The sequence below is a fragment of the Poecilia reticulata genome, chromosome 1 (assembly GCF_904066995.2).
Source record: "Poecilia reticulata chromosome 1, P_reticulata-male-v2, whole genome shotgun sequence".
NCBI lineage: Eukaryota > Metazoa > Chordata > Actinopteri > Cyprinodontiformes > Poeciliidae > Poecilia > Poecilia reticulata.
This window is the reverse complement of record NC_088830.1, coordinates 3,171,542-3,192,241: the sequence shown is the minus strand read 5'-3', so window position 1 is coordinate 3,192,241 and position 20,700 is coordinate 3,171,542. Positions and strand designations below refer to the sequence as shown.

The 20,700-nt window shown below is 41.0% G+C and overlaps 2 protein-coding genes across 2 annotated transcripts; both read right to left on the bottom strand.

The window, feature by feature from the left end:
* Nucleotides 1–2,695: 2,695 nt before the first annotated feature.
* plk1 (polo-like kinase 1 (Drosophila)) lies at nt 2,696–8,063 on the bottom strand. Its single transcript, XM_008404535.3, has 11 exons — nt 7,335–8,063; nt 6,949–7,117; nt 6,239–6,383; nt 6,030–6,123; nt 5,728–5,953; nt 5,587–5,629; nt 5,099–5,196; nt 4,938–5,015; nt 3,958–4,112; nt 3,623–3,805; nt 2,696–3,518 (listed from the first exon to the last, which is right to left on the bottom strand). Exons 1-11 carry the CDS (start codon nt 7,695–7,697, stop codon nt 3,324–3,326), a joined length of 1,749 nt encoding a protein of 582 aa, XP_008402757.1. The 5' UTR covers nt 7,698–8,063; the 3' UTR covers nt 2,696–3,323.
* A 1,574-nt stretch (nt 8,064–9,637) lies between these two features.
* palb2 (partner and localizer of BRCA2) lies at nt 9,638–20,700 on the bottom strand. The gene is made up of 12 exons (XM_008404549.3): nt 20,233–20,700; nt 20,098–20,157; nt 18,852–19,011; nt 17,373–18,734; nt 14,812–16,157; nt 14,555–14,707; nt 13,500–13,582; nt 13,129–13,278; nt 12,940–13,056; nt 10,482–10,569; nt 10,208–10,401; nt 9,638–10,115 (listed from the first exon to the last, which is right to left on the bottom strand). The coding sequence occupies exons 1-12, from the start codon at nt 20,308–20,310 to the stop codon at nt 9,866–9,868; spliced, it is 4,041 nt and encodes a 1,346-aa protein (XP_008402771.2). The 5' UTR covers nt 20,311–20,700; the 3' UTR covers nt 9,638–9,865.

The following is a 20,700-nucleotide window of genomic DNA, read 5'->3' as shown; positions in this document are numbered from 1 at the left end:
ACCAAACTGCCCAGGGCAGTTATTATCCAGTAGCTTGCCCTGTGAATGTGTGAATGTAGTGTGAAGCTCTTTGGGCTCCTATGGACTTGATACAGCACTATACTAGTACAAGCCATTTACTATTTGTCATGATTTTGCTAACAGTGTGGTTGGGAGTATAATTAAAAAGCCTACATACATTCCATCCTCCCTTGAGATTCCAGTGAGCAGATCTGTGGCCAGACAAGAGAAAAAAAGAGGTAACCTACTCCACTTTCTTTGGGTATCTGGAGAGGAAACTCATCTATCAGCTTCCATGGAGGAAAGAAAACCTACAATCTTTGAGCTAATCTTACCAATGGCCATGAATCTTTCTTCATTTTCTGCAGGGTCAACTCCAAGTTGCCATGGAAATAGCAGAAATGGAGCTTGAGAAGAATGAAAGTGCAGAGATAGACAGGCAGACTGTCCTGATATTTGGCCAAGATATTTATAGGTCTGAACCTCCACCTCCCTACCAGAACTGGTCTTGGACTGCCTCTGTCCCTCCTGAAGTCAATAACCAATTCCTTTGTCTTGGAAGTGTTTACCTGCAGGCCGTTTCTGACACCAGACGACAAAATTCCTCACCTGTACTCCTTTTTGTTGTCTTTGATATATCCCATAATGGCAGTGTCATCAGCCTTCTTCTGGATATGACACGTTTCAGAGTTGTAACACAAGTTGAAGAGGATGGGTAACCACACCGTCTCCTGCAGGACGCCAGTGGTCTGCCTGTGAGGTAGCTGGAAATCCAGATGACCAGGCAGGATTCTGGTAAGCTTTTCCAGAAGTGCAGGGATGAAGCAGATACACAGACTAATAAGCTCAACTAATCTTGCATCAGCAAGTAAGAAGCTGTGACAACCCAAGAGAACAAGGCAGATATATATATATATATATATACACAGTCACACAATTATCCATTAAAACCACAACAGTAGCAAGTCAACAGATCAATTGTAATGTCCTCAAAATTGGGGGAGTACACAACTCTTATTCCCCTGCCACATATTTCAAACACTTATAAAATTGGACATACTATAGAAGAAACAAAAAATGGCATTTGCATTATTAAAAAACAACATATAAAACATTCCAATTAGTTCAACATTTAAAGTTATGAGTCAAATTTGCACTAATCACAAATATGGCAGAAATTACAGCAAGCATCTACAATACACAAGAAAAAGAAAAGAGAATCCAAATAGTCAAGAAAAGTTTTTCTATGAGCAAAGCAATACTAGACAAGATGTAAAGTTTTCTCTTGATGAAGGTTACCATCACTCACAAACTAAATCACAGCTCTTAGTTTACAGCACAGATAAAATAAAACTCATCATGATCAGACTTGATGAACCAGAGATGGTCTCCTACTTTCTCCATGGTGTCAGTTTTCCTTGGCATTCATCCAACAGTTGAAGAATAAGTTGAAAAATTTGAAAAAAGTATGTGCTTGACTCAAGATTAACATCCACTGTCATCTGTGTCATTTTGGATTTCATCTTCTAAGTTTTCTTCTGATGAATCCTCAGAAATTTCTTTAAAATTTATCACAATTTCCTTGCTGTCACAGTTTGGTTTCCCATCCAGGTCCGTTATGTTTTTGGGAAGAATGTTAAAGAGACTGTTTTGTAATGTCTGTGTTAACAAAGAGTTAGCTGTAGTTGTTAAAGTAACTCACTCAACTTGTGAGCAAGCAAACACATCCAGGTCCATTTGGTCATGAGGAACATTAACACTTTCAAAAACAACAAAGTCTTCTGATGCCTTTACTGTTAAATCCATAGTTGTGGTTTTGACGGTAACTTTTTCATCCTTAGAGGAATCTTCCATGTTCTTTTGGCCTTCAGGGTTCAATGTCAAAATCAAAGTATTTTGATCTCTCGTCCTCAGAGCTCTCTACTAAAACGTCTTTGCCTCTTATGTTATATCCTAACAACTTTTCAACTCCCATTGTAACAAGAAATCCAAGGTCCCATCAATATCAATCATCTTGACTTGGTGAACAGTTAAAATGGTTTGTAAAGTCAGTTTGAAGTCGTCTCTGGAATCGATCTACCTCCAACCAAGTTGAAAAGCAAACTGAGAATTCTTGTATCTCTTTGAACTGTTATGACATCACTGGTGAGAACATAGAGGTTCTCATCAACATGTCAAAACCTGTCAGGTCTTGTTTAGTTGCTATGGAAACAAGGAGTTCTGAATGGGGCAAGATTGTCAAATAAAAATACATGAATAGTCATTTAAATTCATAAACACAAGTCAATAAATGCACAGAAATTTAGGTTTTGTCCCGTTTTTCAATTCGCATGTAAAAATGAGATTTTAGGATTGAAATATGAAATAATTGTGTGGAAAATGTGTTTCAATTTGACACTCAAACAATACAGATAACAATGGTTGCCCAATTTTAAAAACATTTAAAAAGCAATAGCCTGATAAAGATGCTTGGTTCTGTACTGGGACGACTGTGGAACCTCTGGATATGACGATGCAAAGAAGAATTCTTCATATGATCAAGAAAATGATGAATGCTGACCATCCTCTTCATGAGACTGATTTCCTAATTTGTGCAAAATTTCCTTCTGAGAAGAACTGGTTGATTTTAACATATACATTTAAAAACACACTGGGACTGTTCACACATACCAAAACCTGCATTTAAAATTCAGAATGACCACTTGAGAAGAATCTTTATTTAAACTTGGGCAGTTATACCATCTCTAAAATATGTATGCATACTCAGCAGTATGTACAATTTTATCTAATTGACGACTCACATCTAGAACTTAAAAATAAGAAAAACAAACAAGAATGTACATGATGAAGACATATTAACATGGTCTAATCCTCGACACAGAAAACAAATTGAAACAAGAGAAGCAGACCAGAGAAGCCGTTTTTAAATCCACCCGAGTCCAACGTGTTTCCCACCTCTGTAGCATTCCATGAAAGACAACAGTGCACAAGTAGAAATCATGTATTTTAACATAAATTTTCACCTTTACTTCCACAACTTGGTTGAATATACAAGATTATCCACAGCGCTGATTCCAGTACAGCAGCTGTGGTTGTTTAAAGGCTTTATCAGCAAAGTCAAGGTTAGAGTGAAAGCAACTATTAAACAGCAGAAATATTTAAAACGGGAAGATGAAATTATGTTTTGTCATATGAAAGGGTTTTCATGGTATGGGTCATTTTAGGAAGAGAAGTAGCACCGCCTGCCTTGAAAAAAATTAAATAAAATAAAAAAGAAAAATTAAGTATTGAGGCATTGACAGACTGATTGGAGAAAAACTCATCTAATGTGCAGCAGAAGAGGACTTGCTGTCCAGCAGTTTCTCCACCATGAGCTTGGCGTAGCGCATGCGGCTAGCCAGCTCCCTGCAGCAGCCAAACTCCTCCAGCAAAGACAGCTTGTAGGTGCGGAAGTCCCGCTTCTCGTCAATGTAGGTCACAGCAGCCATCAGCGGGCAGAGGATCAGTTTAGTGTGGTCCTAAAACAAGACAAAAAAACCAAAACAGATAATGGCTTGAGCATGGAGCGTGGTGAGGTTGAGGACGGACAGCAGGAGAGGGAGCGATGCGGGTCAAGTCTAACCTGGAAGAAGTTGATCTGGACCGTGCCGTTGCTGAGGTGCAGGACGATGGCGCTTTTTGTTCTAAACCACAGCGAGAGGTACGGCAGCCGCGCCAGCTCGTCCCCTTCCCGCCGCGCCACATTGGCGCCGGCCTTCAGCAGGTGCTCGCTCATGTAGTTACGGAAGTACTTAAGCAATGTTATCTAAAAAAAATAAAATAATTTTAAAAAAAGACAAATGTATCTAGTACTAAAGATGATATTTAAGCTTCCCTAAAGACTGTTAGAGAATTGTTTAACTTTTATCCAGAGCAGAAAATGAGCTCAACCAGGAGCTGAGGGAGGTGAATACTGACCTTCTTGTTGAGAGTAGCGGGGAACGAGCGGACGCTCATGTAGGACTCGGCAGCCATCTTGTCGATGTACTGCAGGCTGTCTCCGTCCGCATACATGATGAGGCGAGTGTAATCGTTGAACAGAACACCCACACTGTTGTCACACAGCTGGTAGCCTGTAAACAGGCATTTAAACACTTTAATGAGGATGTTTTCCTTTTCTTTCTTTTCAAAAAAATCTTAATTTTTTTCCTAAACATTGTTGGGGCATAAAATAAAGATTTGATTGGACAGAAACCAATCTCAATTATCACACAGGAGACAAATCAGACATGTAGTGAAATTTTAACTGAATTGAAACCAAATGATTTTATCCCAAATCAACCAACCAGTGAAAGACATTTCAGCTCAGTTAATATACAATACCAAGATCTATAATAAAACTCAAGACTTTAGTTTTATGAAAACAACTCAGTTTGTATTCCAGACAGGTGGAGTTTCAGTCTAAGCCCACATGTGAACATTTACACCTTAAGATGAACTGAAGGGATATTTAAAACTTAGTTAATGACTATGTAGCCCAATTAGTAACAGATTTATAGAATGATCATCAGTAGACATCATGTTGTGTCAGTCACTCCAAGCATGTCACTTGAAGGAAGCAGGCAAAAATAAAAATATATTATTCCAACATTTTAAACCATTTACAATTAGACTAAAAATCATTTACAAGCTGCTGCCAGTGGGATATCTCGTCTTTGATTGAAAATTTCAGATTTGTATCTCTTACATGGCGAGACAAGGAATACACCTTGCAAGTCAAGTTTTTCTCATGCACAGAAGCTCTTTGCAAACACACCCAAACTTAAAAATGAATAAAAATCAAATGCCACACTTCATGGCTTTCTGCAGATCCCTTCATAGTCCTATTAAAGAGCTTAATTGATGTTTGTGAGTCAGATGTCTTGCATTCTCACTTTTTGAATGTTTCTAATACTTACCCAGCCCGTATTTGTCTGAGTAGTCAACCCATTTGCTGATCCAGAAAATGGGAATGCATGCAGGATCCTCTGCTTCCTCTGAAAAGATAAACCAAACTTTTCTAAGCTGATCTTTTCCAACTTGACACAAACAGTCAAGAAAAACTGAAAAACAAACCGACCTTGCCGGATGAATGCCTTCTCTGCTGGCTTGGAGGCCATGATGCTGTTGAGCTGCTGCAGCATGTCTTTCAGGTGGTTCTCTGACGGCTCAATCTCTCTGCAAACAGAATACAAGTCAGAATGGTTTATATCTCTACAACAGATGGAAAACAGACAACTTGGAATAGAATATACTTTATATTGCTTATTTGTTGAAAGCTACTCCATCTTAGGGAATAAACACAAAGTTTGTAATTATATATTATATAAATAAAACATGGATTACTATTGAAAGATCTGCCTTTTAGGTGTATTGTGATATAGACCTAAGAGTGATAAGTTCAAAATTCCTAGATATAAACAAATAAATAACAAGCAATGACATGCAATATATTAATAAATAACCTACAAATATAAATTAGAAGAGACTTGGGCATTGTGAAACCTGATGGCTACAAGTAAAAATGAAAAACTTGAACCCAGACTTGCAGAAAATATCTCATCTTACTTCGGCAAAGCATCGTCTTTCACCTCCATCTTCTCTGTCCCACCTAAAAACAAAACAGCAATATTTATCAAGAATCAGACCTACTAAACGCATCGTTCAGACCCGAGGCCTGATATGGCCTAGAGAGGAGAGACTCATTACCTTTGTTGTTCAAAGCAGAGAGGGGACGTCGTTGGCCAAGCTCTGCAGTGGTGGAGGGGGCAATGGAGAAGCGTGGGGGCACAGTGAGGCATGTGGTGGGCAGGCGCAGCGGGATGTAGCCTGACGTGAGGAACTCGTCCTCTTGCAGCTGAGTGATGGTGGGCCTCTGAGCAGGATCGGCGTGCAGCATCCTCTTGATTAGCGACGCTGCGGCGGGGTTGATGTGCTGTATACAGTCCAGGAGGTTTAAACTAAACCTGTTCAATATGTTCCACAAAGCAGCATAAACACAGCAATCTTACCCAGGGGATGACGTAGCTGTTTTTCTTGATGCGACTGTAGGTTTCCTTCAGACAGGACGTTTCAAACGGGGGCTTACCCACCAACAGAGTGTACCTGAGAGAGCAGACAGAGGACAGGTTACTGCACTGGATCGTTACCTGGTGTCAGCATAATGATCTTGACCAACTTGGTTCCAAAACTATGTTCCATACTGCATTTCCAAACTTACAGTATGCATCCCAGTGACCAGACGTCCACTTCGTAACTGTGGCCTTTTTTACAGAGAACTTCAGGCGCTATGTAGTTGGGCGTTCCGCACAACGTCTTCTTCCGTTCGCCGTCAAACTCGATCTTAGTAGCCAAACCAAAGTCCCCTAGAAAAAAAAAATGGAATGTTTTAAATGTTAAAACTTCAACATATTAAGGACAAAAAAAGTGTCCAAAAGATGCAATGGAGTGGTGCATTTTTCATCTGAATAAACAACATGTAATAAAACATGGATTACTATTGAAAGATCTGTCTTTAGATGTATTGTGATGCATTGCAGGTTCATGCATGGTGGGGCTGACTGATAAGACTCAGCTCATACCATTGCATTTTCTGCACAAGTAAAGAGTGATGAAGCAACAACTTAACTTGAAATGATTACAGACCATTAGTGATCATGAGAACTGATCATTCCAGATCCATCTGCTCTTCTCTAAATTACATTTTATCTTGTTGGCCAATTTTTCTGAAATCCACATAGGTCTTGCAAAGACAAATCAAAGAAATGTTCTCTCTGGTTTGTTATTTTGTTTGCATTTCCCTTTTAATTCATGTAAAGCACTTTTTGAATTGCCTTGTTGCTGAATATGTGCTATATAGATACAAATATATTCCCATAATGTTTTCTACAGAAATTAAAAGTTTTATATAAGCATATTATGGCTAAGTACCTATCTTAACCTCCATCTCGTCATTGAGGAAGATGTTCCCCAGCTTCAGGTCTCTGTGAATGACTCTGTTGTTGTGCAGGTAATGGACTCCCTTCAGCAGCTGGGTCATGTAGTACCGGGCCTCTGGCTCTGTGACAGCCTTACGCCGCTTGTGCAGCTCCAACAGAGACTGAAAAAAGAAGGTTTTAATAAACACATTTTAAAAAAACGTATTCCAGTTGACTAAACCGTAAACCTGGAGGCCCTCCAGTAATATTTGAATAAACTGTCTGGGTTAAACTGCCATAACACAAATTTGGGTGTTTAAAGTAGAAATACATGGTAATTTATTTCCGCTTAAAATACAGAGGCTTGGTAATCATTGATCGTTTTATAATTACACTTACCCTTCTCCTGCAGATTTCCAGGACCACAAAGACGAAGTCGTCGTCCTCAAAGAAGCCGTGGAAGCCAACAATGTTCGGATGATTAAGGCTCTTGTGAATGGCGATTTCAGACGTCATCTTTTCCCTTTGGTGCTGCTTCAGGATCAGAGATTTCGGCACAATTTTCCCAGCGAATACCTGCTTCGTCTCAACATCTGTGATTTCGTAGCATTTGGCGAAGCCCCCCTTCCCCAGAAATCTTCCTCTCGTGTATCTCTTCGTGGTGCGGGGGTCAACCAAGATGTCTGGGATCTCTTTGAGAGGCGCCGACTTCGGATCGGAAAGTGCAGACGTGGGAGCTGGCTTCGCAACACCAGCACTCATTTTGGTTTAAGGAAGCTTTTCGGTTGTTTTTTAAAGAAATAAACCACTTAAGCGGTTCAACGAAGCAATTAAAGTTAGCCTCAACTCAACCGACGCTAGTTTAACCTGGCAAGCTAGCTTCCTTCCGCTTGCATTCGTGTTTAAATCAAAACTAACGCCCTTTTTGTGCAAGTGTTCATTAAGACAACATTAACCATTAAAACAACGACGCATGAAAAGCAAACTTTAAAAAAATCATTAAATAATTCGCCAGACCTGCCCGACGGTAGTTACTCGATTGTTCTCTCCAGCCTTATGACAACAGTTTTCTGTACAAGTTTAAATTGCTGCCTCTGTCGTTGTCGCACTCTCTGATTGGCCCACAGGATTTGAATTGTAGGGCGTTGCAGCAATGCATCGTGGGACTTCTATGTGAAAATAGCCTATCGCTAAACGAGAAAGCTACATCGCCGTCGTGATTGGGTCATCACAATCCTGTTGGTTGCTTATGGTTTCCTGAACAAGGAGGTGAAGGGAAATTGAGTATAAATGGGATTTATTTAAGCATGGTGTGGTTTGAATCGTGATTTAAAACACGAAGCTTTAAAAAAAAAGAGTATCTTTCAAAAAAAGGATAACAATTTTATTGTACAATGAAAAATATTTTTGCCAAGATATTTCACCCATAATAATAAAACTCTTTTAAAACCCAATTCCAAATCATATATCCAAGTGTTATATATGATTCCGTCTTTGATCTATTTTATCTGCTCACATACACAATGCTGCATGCTTACATAACCATAACATATAAGTCTAGCGACAGTCCCAATCTTTGCTTCATTTGCTGTGTTTCACTCAGCGCTGGTCAGTAATGACACTCTGTATCTGTTCCATTATTACTTCTGTATGACTTGTAACATTTAATCATTTTCGGCATTACAGCCTGTTTTATATCTCATTATTTCTGAATGTAATTACTCTTAGGTCCCGGAACCGGTAAATGGACATGGGTGTTGCACGGAAGGGAAAATGGTTGCACAACACAAGTGTACTTGGGAAAGGGAAAGTTGGAAAAGTTTACCAGAAAAGTTATTCTTCTTTCCATAAACAAGCTCTTCTGGCCTAGAGACCCATTTACAAACATAACTTTTCTCCTACTAGTTGTTATATTTAGAATAATGGGAATATTTTATCTAAGAATAAATTACTTTTTAATGAAAACTGGATGGAACATGGAATTGCACTGGCTAAGCATTACGATGAAGGGAATCTCGTTTCTTACAATGATTTTTTTAAATGCAAATTTAATTTGCTTGCTACACCAGGAGAATATACAATAGTGTTTTCTGCTCTACCTAACGGAATGCTGCTGCAAATTTCCCTAGGTGTAACTACTAATGTTCTACCTAATAATGGATTATTGATTGGAGATTTTGATATCTCAAAAATGCTCCAATAAAATCAATAATATCAATAAAATTATATATATATATATATAATAAATTTTATGTATTAGAAATATATTCTTAAACATGTCCAGGTCCCTGCTGATCAGATTATACAGAAAAGGAATGAAAAAATGAAACCAAGACTGAGGACATTGGTCAGTGGGCAGAGTGGATCCACCACAGCTGTCAGCCCAGATTACAGCCATCCTGGGTTCAGTTCCCACTGCCACTCATTCAATGCTTCTATGTCCATTTTATGTCTGTCACCTCAAAAATAAAGCCACCAGGGGCACAAAAACTGAGAACGAGTGATGATTATAAGCCATCTTTCATCTTGACTGCTTTGGAGTTGTGGGAAAAATGAAAATTGTTGTGCAGAAGCTAATGGGCCAGACAGCTACTAATCTTCATATTAAGTGACTTTACACCTTTAATTTATGTGTTAAAGCATTATTTAAATTTTACTGACAATCTTGTTTGGAAATGAAGAGGAAAACAGACACTAAACAATAAAACATCAAAATGTTTAATAGAAATTTTAACACAAACTAACAATTCTTTTTTGTTCCTTTTTATATAGCAATTTTTATCCACAAAATAAAAAAAACAGTTAAAACAGCAGCTGTACTAAAATTAACATGGGACAGAGCTTTAAAAGGATCTTCAGTCAAACTGGTTTACTGTGTTTTATATAGACAGTAAAAACAAGAGCTTCCTCTTGCTGCTTATGGGATGTTCTCAGTTTACAGCATCAGCTTTAGCACCTTTCTTAGTTGGCCTCACGCCGTAGGGATGTAAAGAGACGTCTCCGTTCTGATGCCCGATCACCAGGGTGTCCTCGTGCCCCCATCGAGCCAGTTGCCAGTACCCATCCTCCTGAGCCTCCATCATTTGGGACGTCCCCCCTTCTCCGAGCTCCCACACACAGACGCAGCCGCTCTGACTCAGGCCCACCACGCTGCAGCGGTTAACGTCCACTTCACAAAGCCTTGCAGGGCAAAGGAAGAAGAGGTGTGCATTACCTGGATGTGTAATAAACAAACTTACACAAGTCTTGTTCTCTGTATGACTTCATCTCACCTGCCAGTCCAGCCATCCGGAGGATACAGCCAAGTAGATAAGACAGATCTTCCACTGAGAGGGTTGATGCCGACTAAAGAGAACAGAGCTGGCTTCGACCTCTCCTCTGAAAGAAAGCATTTCTCTCTTGTCTTTTTCTCTTCTTGGTCCAGGGAGCTTAGAAACTGATGTTGCAGCAGGACCAACAGCACTCCCTGCACAACATCAAACACACAGAAAGTTACCACCCAGGATTTAAGTGACACAATCATTTCAAGAGTTGCTGGCTACTTACACAGTAGGAGTAACCTTTGAGACAGGCTGTGTTGGATAAACTGTCTTCAAGCAGCACTCTGCTCAGCAGATGGCCACTCTTTAAATTCCTTCAACAAGCAAATGACAGACAATGGATTAGCTCAAAGTCAGTAAACTTGTATGGAAAACGCCTTGCCACAGATGCTCAATTGGATTTAGGATCAGACTTTCATCTGAACCATCAAACGGACCCCGTTTTGTATGTCTAGGCTTGTTATCCTGCTAGGAGGTCAACCTTCACCTCAGTCTGAAGACATTTCAGCCTCCAAAACTTTTTTTCCAGGATTGCTCTGTTACTATCTCCATGAATCTTTACATAAACTGCCCAGCTTTTTCCCCCCATTCTATAAGCATTACTCTACAGCATGATGCTGCCACCGTCAAGTGTCTCAGTTGCGACAGGGTGATGATGTGCAGTGTTACTTTGACAAATCACATAACGTTTTGAAAGTCATAGTCCTATTAATATGTTCTTCTGCATGAGCTGTGAAGCTCTGCAGCTCCTCCAGTGCAGACCCAGTTTGCTTTTATTATTACAGTTTTTCTCAATCGCTTTGGTGGATTTCTCATATCATTTTCGACATTTGTCAAATGGTAAGTACAATTCTCAAAATGATTTGTACAAACAGCAAAACAACATGGATTATCGGCAAAACCTAATTTCCTCCTCGAAATCCTTCTTTCATCTCTCAAAATTAAATATTTGCATCAAAGATCATATCAGTGCCTCAGAACAAGTTCTTGTTTCATTGTGTACGGACCAGACAGTCAAATTGATTAGTCATGTTGTCCATAGAACAGTGGGATGTTCTGTTGTGATGAATGTTGCAAAGACAAACTTTGTAAATTATAATTGTGGGAGATCAATGGGAAGAGACTGGACAAGATTCACTTATTTGACTTTACTGCAATTTATTGACAGACCATGTCATTGTGATACAGAAAGCAGAGCACAAAGAAAAAAAAATCTAAAGTAGCAAGAGGAAAAAATATCAATGCCCTTAAGGAAATGGACCGTTTTCCTTAAGGGCATTGATATTTTTTCTTCTTGCTACTTCAGTGTGGCAGGAATTACAGTTCAGTCTTCCTCTACTTTCCATCTCCATGCTATCAAAAAAATCTTCAATGGAGATAAGGAATGAAGAGAAGTGTGAGAGGAGCTCCATCAACATCATTACCTGATGGAAATTATGTCCGCATTATGTCCTCAGCCTCTTCTGTCTCTTCCTCTGTTCCGCCTCCTCACTCCTCTTCTTCTTCTTCTTCTCCAACTCCTTGTCCTTCCATTGTCATTTAAACGTAACATCGTGTTGTACTCTCGCTACATACACTATTTATTTGCCAGCTGATGGTTCATGAGATGAACAGATTCAGGACAGATTTAGAAAAATGTCTAATGGTAATGTATAGAAATATGTTTGATATATTATGAGAACCTGATAAAGCAAATTTCATGTTAAAACTTACACAAAGTTATGCTTAAATGTTGTGGAGTTCGAGACGATTCAACAGAGACTCGTATAATAAATTTTGATCAATATGAGACCAGCAACTGAAAATGTAGGAAAAAGCAGATACGTGTACATAATCATTTGCATGATGTACAAAAGCATTCGCAACTTGTTGAAAGACGTAAGAAACTGATTTTTTGATGTGAACCAGCGACACAATGATTTGAAGATTGAACGAGTAGTTTGGAGAATTTCAATTCTGTTCTGAGAAATGCACCAAAGTGACTGAGAAAAACTGCAATGATCCCATCAGTTTAGAAGTTCCTACACAACATGCCAAGCTTTCCAAACTCAACTTTCCAGAATTCTCAGTCATTTTCAGATATTTCAAAATACTGCATATTCAAGAAGTTCACAAATTTCACCTGAACTTTCTACTCTGGGGTATGGGAAGGGAAAGAAAAGAAACTGGAAATATGGAAGGTAGAAAAGGTAGAAAAGAGTGAAAGGAAGGAATGACACAAACAAGAATGGAAAATGGAAAAACACACAAAGAAAAGAATGAAAAATCTTTGTGGGGACTTTCCACTGACTTCCATTCATTTCTACAGCCTAACCCTAAACCTAACCCTCACCATTACATTCCTAACCCTAACCAAAACTCAATTCACGCCGTAGTGCTAAACCTGACCCCCATCCCAAAACCAGCATTTCCCTTTGTGGGGCCCAGGCTTTGGTCACCACAAGAAGCAGTGGGTCCCCACTACGTAATATGTGTCAGGAAAATGGTCCCCACAAGGTATTAAATACATGGTATACACACACACACGCACGCACAAAAAACCCCCGAGTGTTATATTGAAGTGTTTGGCATTAAAATTACAATTCCAAAAAACGATTATGGTTGATTTTTAAATTGGTCACACAGTGTTAGGTGCTCATCCTTTAAACCATGATTTGGCCAAGCTTGATTCTACTATCACTTACCAGATGAAAAGATGTCCTACTTCATCTGTACCGATGAGAGCGTCAGGAAGCCCCTCTACTGGAGCGAGGGCGCTCACACAAACACCAGGAGACACGAGAGGCTGAGGAGTCAGCAAACTGACACACACAAGTTCAGAAACTAACAAACCTGTACATCAGTGCCAAGAGACGAGGCAGACTCTTCCTTACCTGGTGCTGTCTGACAAGGTAAACACCTGCAGAGTAGAGCCTGTGGCCGAGTCGGAAGAGGTAACCACTCTGGAGTTGAATAAGCCAGCCACTGCCTGGATGATGTCCTCAAGTATCAGCGTCTGCCTGAGGCTGCAACAGGACAGCAGTCTGCAAAAACAAACTGTTTATATATTGATGAACTGATAAACCGCTTTATCAGCACCTTTATGTCAAGGCCGAGTATTTCTCAGAAATTTCCCACTGGTTTGTCTGACTACACATTGAAACGCAGCTAAGCTGGTTGTGCCGTTATACTCTGAGGTATATCAAATGTAGCTTAATTTTTTTAGCAACAATTCAGATCACAACATTAAAATACAGAGCATTACCTCAGCTGTCTTATTTCCAGCTGACCAAGAGACACCAATATCAGGCCGGCAGAGTCTGGGACTGGAAACACGTTTATCACAGGCTGCAAACACAAAACATATTCCATGTCTGAATCAAGAAATATTTAGGATTTTCTTAGTACTTTGTATTTCTTCAGTTCATTAAATTACAACAAAATGTTTCAATCAGCAAAAAAAAAAATATAGCAACTGAAGCAGTTCACAGTTAATATTGATTTTATTAGCCTATGTAAGTAGAGCCAGATCCCGTCAGAAGCCATTTCTGTCACAGGAGCCACTGGTTGTCATGTTTCCTCTTATTTATTTTGCAGTAGGTTCTTTTTGGATGTTTCTGTTTTATTCTGGTATTAACAGTACTTTTGCTGGCCCCTCTGTGCCTTTTGTTCTGTTTGTCCGGGTCACCAGGTCCACCTTTATGTTTTGCTCGGACACGGAAAGTGATGGTTCTCAGTCTTCTTTCTTTCTTCACGAAAAATAAAAAGCAGCTGAATGGAAGTTCTAAGAAAAAAACCACTGAGAAGAATAAGCATTTAAATAAAAAGAATGTTTGAATTTGAGTCTTTCTTAAATATGTTGCAACATCGAACAATTGTCGATCACCCAAAATTAAAGAAATTGGGCTGATCAATCTATCTGGCCCTCAAAGTCAGGAAGGTCCCTACGGGAAACACTGCAAAGACACATGTGTTTCCAGTGTAATCATTTTTTCCTAATTAACCAGTTATGTAATAACATATTTTACATAAGAAATGCCAAGAATGATTTGAACCAAATGCAAGTGGTGGTCAAATTTATCAAGCAGCTTGATAAATTTGACTGGTAGTCGATCATACCCCCGTCACAGACCCTGGTCCCCACCTTACTGTATCCAAGTGTAATAATGGAAAGTTGAGTGAAAGGAAAAGATACAAAAGGTATAAAGAAAACATTAAGAGCCACCAAACAAACATCCCTGGGACATGAACTGTGATTGAATTGAAGACGACATTTATTGTGAAATAAGAAACCTGAAAACAACAAACAGAAGAAGTCACCTCACTGAAGGTCCAGGTGTGTTTGAGGCTCCAGTTACATTCTGAAGTCTGGCTCCACAGGCACACTGCCCACTTTCCTGCTGCTGCGACACACACACCGGCCGATGAGTCCGACACACAGCACACATCCACCAGAGAGCCCCCTGCTGGCGCCTGTCATGCACAAACACTGCTTACCCCACAAAACACAGCTCAAGAGGATGCCCCCACTTTTTTTACTCAGGAAGTAAAAAGCAAAGTAACAGAATAAATTTTACCTCCAGTGTGTGTGTGCACCTCAGTAAGAACTTCTCTGCAGGTCTGTCCGTCATTATTCCCACTTCCACAGTCGAGCCTTGCAGTTGGTTCCTGGACTGAGTCGGGCAGTCGTCAGGTTCCTCTACGTCACCCTGATCTCTTGGAGCCAGAGGCTCCAATAAATCCTGAAGCTGACTGCAGAGAGAGGGAGGAGGAAGACTGGAAGGGAGGGAGGTGATGGATGCACCAGGACAAAGATCCATAGGAGACAGATCCTGGGTGGACGAGCTGGGAAACGGAGGCAGGCAGAGAGGAGAAGCAGAGGGAGAGGAGTTAGAGCGCAGGCGAGCAGCATTAGGGGTGATTCCCAGGGAGGGCAGGACCGGACTGGAAGCTAAAGTGGGTGACGGATGGTAGACGGATGGCAGGCCTGTACAGGGGCACCCCACTGCATCCAGAGGAGACTTAAATAAGAACTGAGAGGCGTTACTTTTAATCGCTCCGTCCTCAGAAGAGTCCGTTTTAGTAGGTTCTGCAAAATCTTCTGCAGGATACTGTGGGTTTGGGTTATTTACAGGAGGGTTTGCTGCAGGGTCCTTAGTGCAGCTGGCCGGAGCCTCCTCTGCTGCTTTACTTTCAGAGAAATCAAAGGAAAGCATCCGAGTGATGCGTTCGTCTACGAGTCCGAGCTCTTCTAAAGAGGGTTGCTTTTCATGTTCAGAATGCTCAACTTCTGGCTCATCTGAAAGTTGAACATCATTTTCTTTGCGTGGTGTTCGGTTCACCAGACCCTGTGGTTCATCTGTGCTTATAGATGTACATGTAATGCTGAGGGCAGCCCAGTTTTCAGTTCCAGCTTCAAGCTCTTCAGTAAACCCTTGCACCACTGAAACAGCTTCTGCTGAGGTGTTGAGAGCATCCGCACTGAGCTCTGCATTTGTTTCTGGAATACTTGGGTTACAAAGCTCTTCATTTAACCACGTGCCTGTCAAATTATCTGTAACTGTGCGTTGTGTCTGCTGTGGAGATGTTCGCTCGCTCTTGTTTGGATGGGTAGAATTTCTGATGGCAGATGTGGAACTGAGCGAGTGGGAACAGGGCATCAGCAGACCGACGGCGCTGCGCCGGCAGCTGGAGCGTCTGCGTGTGTTGTGTGACGGGGTTGATTCCACGGCAACTTGACGGAGCTTGTGCAGCTTCAAGGAGGCAAACTGATCGTCAGGGAGGTGAAAATCTTGCTGGATGTCCAGGCTCTTCAGGCGGCTGATCAAAGAGGGAAGAGAAAGCTGAGCTGTCTGAGACGATGAAGAGGAGGAGGAGGAGGAGGAGGAGCAGGGCAGGAGAAGAGCCTGAGAGTCTGATGACTCTGCAGGACACAAGTTAAAGAAGAAAAAATAGATTATGAAATTAAGAAAACAAAAAAAACAATCATGTTAAAATAAAATGATGATCGTAATTAATGAGGACAGCTTGACTAAAACAGAGTTGAGTGTCTACATTTGACCAGGGCATGAAGACACTCAACTGTCAGATGTTGAAAAGTGTTCCAACATTTAAAAATCCAGCTTGAACCACAGCAGACAGAGGTCAAAGGTCAATATGGAGAAAAATATAACATATAATACATTTTATCCTTCGTGTTTTTAGGAAGCCTCTTATGGGGGAAATCTTTCTGCCATAATTCGAGAGCACACACTTTCAGTCTGAAGCAGGACTTCATGTCTTCTCAAAACTTGTAATGCTTGAACTCAAAACCTCTGCTCTCTTTCAAATATTCACTGTGCTCTCTCAAACCTTTCTCCTCACGCTCACAACTCGTCTCTGCTCGGATCAAATCTCCTCTTGCAAACCATTTTCTGCTGGAGCTTGGAACACAAAAGTACAGTCACCTGGCAACCTCTCAGCCAATAGAATGAAAGTGTTGTACTGGGTGTGTTTGTTTCCTTCTAGTGGGTGCGCCTGTGTGGGTACTATCGATTTTAGTAGCTTTCGAATTACGGCAAAAAAATACCCCCAATAATCACAGATTCCCATTTCAATACATTGTCTACTTAAGCTTCATTTCTGAATAAGCTCTCATGATGAAAATAGCTGGATTTGACATTTCTTCCCTCTAGTAATGCACATTATTTGGCAATGCAGAAAAGAAAGGGAAAACAACATTTACACTGATATGGAGTTTCCGAAGGAATACCACCAGTGTTCTACTTAGACAGTGGTCCCCAAAGTCGGTCCTCGAGGGCCGGCATCCTGCATATTTTAGTTCTCTCCCTGGTGGTAGTAACAAACTTTTCAGCAAGTCAATGTTCCTCTTAGGCCTTCTAACGAGCCATCATTTGATCCAGGTGCGTTAAACCAGGGAGAACTAAAACATGCAGGATGCCAGCCCTCGAGGACCGACTTTGGGCACACCAGACTTAGAAAGATAAATTAATATTAGAGGATTGATATCTTACTTATATCAGCAAAAATCTTAAAAATAACACAGCCAAATAATTTTACTTCAGTAAAATACTATCAGTCTGCAGAACCAGAATGTGTGTGTACCCCAGGTCAGAATGTGTGTGTACCCTAGGTCTACCTGTGTTCCTCTGTTGGGGTCTGCTGGTGCTGCTCTTCCGAAAGATAGGATAGACTTTCTCCTGGTGTTCAGCAGTAAAACCAGCTGGAGTTCCACTGACTGAAGAAGAAGGTTGGGCTGGACAGCTGTGGGTGGGAGTCTGCTGGAATAACACTGGCTCGGTGTTTGTCTCATCGGCTTGATGGATCGACTGGGTAGATGTTGCAGGACTGAGGGGAGGCTGGAGACCTCCTGAGGTCAGGCTACATCCTTCTTTAAGAAGCTGTTGTCTCGGAGGTCTTCCCCTGCCTCTGCCTCTCCTAGTCCCTTTGGGTGGACGGACGCTGGGGCCCCGAAGCAAAACAGGAGCTTCCGAAATGGCAGAGGCAGAAAAGTCACTGGAACTCTGGGAACAATCTTTGGAAGTGTTGGATGGATTCAGAGAATCCACAGATGTGTACGGACTTGTGGAAGAGGGTGAATCCGTCTGAGTGTGCCGGTCTGACCTCTGTACGTCCTGGTTCGCTCTCCTGCTGCGGCCTCGACTCCTGTGTTGTCGCCCTGCACTCAGCTGGGACATTATGACAGCCTGCACATCTGGCTGGGTCTGGGATAGCGTCATGTGCCTTGTGGTTCTAATGTAGTACTCTACAGGGAAAAGAAGTCCTTCCACTAATGTGCAGGAGTCTAGGAGACTTACAGCGTTCTCGTCTGCTGTGGTCCGATTATTTTCCTCTATTATTTCTACAGAGTCCTCATGTTTTTCAGTTGCTGTCATCTGGGCTCCATCATGGCTGCCCTCTTCACATGACACTGGTTTTCTCACTTGGCTTTGACTGACACTATCTTCTCCCATCTTATTTATTAAACTGTTTTCTCTAGCATTTTGTCCTCTACTCTCTGTTGTCAAATCAGGTCTACCGCATTTTCCATCAACTTCTGGACCAATTTTTTTCCCTGTTTCTTCCTGGGATCTTTGGTTCCCATCTCCTGTTTTGTCCCCAGGTTTGGTGTGTTCTTGCGTGCTCCAATGTGTGAGTAGCAGAGAGGGGGACTCAGATTCTGGATCAGCTTTCTTCATTGAAAGCTCCTCACTTTCAATGAAGACATCTTCGTCTTTGATCGTCTGCTCTTCATCTCCAGGTCTTGTGTTTCCTGTCAGCTCCTGCTGTTGCTGGCTGTTGTCTGAGCCTTCGGAAGCGTTGGCACTCCTCTTTTCCCAGCGCAAGCGGCTGCGTCTCGACCGCAGGCGCAAGGCCGGGCTGGGTCTGTGGCTGCCAGCGACGTCACTACTGAGATCTGGGGTTTTGGAGGAAGTCCGTTCTCCAGAAAGAGAGAATCGTGTTGCTTGTTGTCTCCTGATTGTACTGGATTCTACTGCACCTGATAAACATCAGATTAGTACTCATCAGTTCATTTCGGTACAGGGTTAGCTGCAATGCCAATGAAATTACAGGAGTGTAAAATGAGAGATTTCATATAGCATTGAGTCAGACTTACCTTGACACTGTAGTAAACCTGGAGTTGTATCGTTTGTGTTAAATGTGAATGAGGAGGGGGTAATGCAGGCATTAGATGTAATCTCTGGATTGTTCTGGTCTTTCTGCAGAGAAATCCTGTTTTTCACATGCCTCTTCAACGCATCCACACACTCGGCACGCTGCGTGAGAACCAACATGAGTTCAAGACAAAACTTTTCCTCCATTGTGTCTCATAGCTGACATTTGACATTTTTGCCCCATCACACTTGTATCAGAGTGCTTAGCATCTGTCCAACAAACATTGTTTTTCGCTGCCATCTACTTCGAACTGGAGTTTGTGTTTATTGAAATGCTAAAGACATGTTCTCACACTACCTCTTATTCAAACAACTTCAATTAGTTCTTCATTTTGTGCGTGAAAAGAAATGATAGAAAGTTTGATTAAATGTTAAAATCAAAATCTGTTTCATACAGGCCTGGTTTCATTGCTTTCTGTTTTAACCACAAAAATTCTGTATTATTTTTGCTAATAAAATTTATTAGAAAAATGTATTCTGATTCACCATTTAATAACTTTTCTTGTCTAAAAAAATCATCCAATTAGACAAAAAAAAAAAAACGGATCACAGAACATCACCAATTTTAAGTGTCATGATAATATTCAGCTCCTTTACTCCAATATCCCTACGCAATGTGCAGTGCAACTAACCGTCTCATGCAGTTATGAGGGTGGTGAAACCTGAAACTGCTGCTGCACAAGTCCAACAAGTTGTTGCTAGGTAACCAAAGAGTGGTGGCATCATCATTTGTTGTTGATGCTACCAACCTTGCGAGGTTGAGCAGCTAAGACCTTTCCTCTGTTGACATCCCCCAGAATGCCGTGCAGCTCTGCATCGGTAGTTCAGTGAACATTTTATATGTTGAATATTCTATCAAATGAATTATCTGGTCTGTAAAATGGCACAGTTTTTAGCACTGTTGCCTTGCAGCAAAACGGTCCTTTATGTACTCTGAAAGTCCAAAGAAATGACTGTCTAAATTATCCTTAGGTGTGAGTGTGGAGTGTGTTTGTCACTGTTTTGCCCTGCAATTAATTGGCAACCTGTCCAGGGTGACCCCGCATCTCGCCGGTATGAAACAAAATGTGAATTAAAAAAAATACTTTTGCAAGGCACTGCATTATTGAAAGAGTGATGTCACTTTCATATTTATTTCTGATTTCTGTTACATTTTTTAAAAGTGTAGTAAGAGAATACGCGTCTCACCTTTAGTCTCTGGGCTGTCTTGAGATACTCCCTTTGTAAATGTGCCAGTTTTCTACGAAGCTGAGAAGGAATGATACAAATGAGTAATGTAGCAGAATATCATTTAACTCGAGTGTGAAGAGAATGTTAAGTTACCTTTTCCTTGTCATCACATTGCAGTGTGTTTCTCAGCTGTTCCTCACTGTGCAAAATATTACCAATATTGGCATCCATCCTCCTCAACAAACAACCTGACAAACACCGTACATACCACCAGCTAACGCTTATTTGTCACGGTGTTATTCGGCTATAAACATATTCTAATTATACTTATCTACGCCGTTAGGGTAAATAACAAGCTAACGGCAAAGTGTTACTTTCGTTACGAACATTAACTTAAACAACCGTCAGCAACAATTAAATATGCCTACAGACAAAGGCATATAAAAGTAAACTTGCCGATTACGCCATGTCAAAGTTAAGAGTTCAATTTGAACTCTGCCATCGGCTTGTTTATGAAGGTTTACTTCACTGTTCGATTAGCCAGGTATTGATTTACTTCTAATTTCCCGCTACTCAGACAGGCATCAGGAATGGAGTCAAGATGACTCGATCGGCGTCATA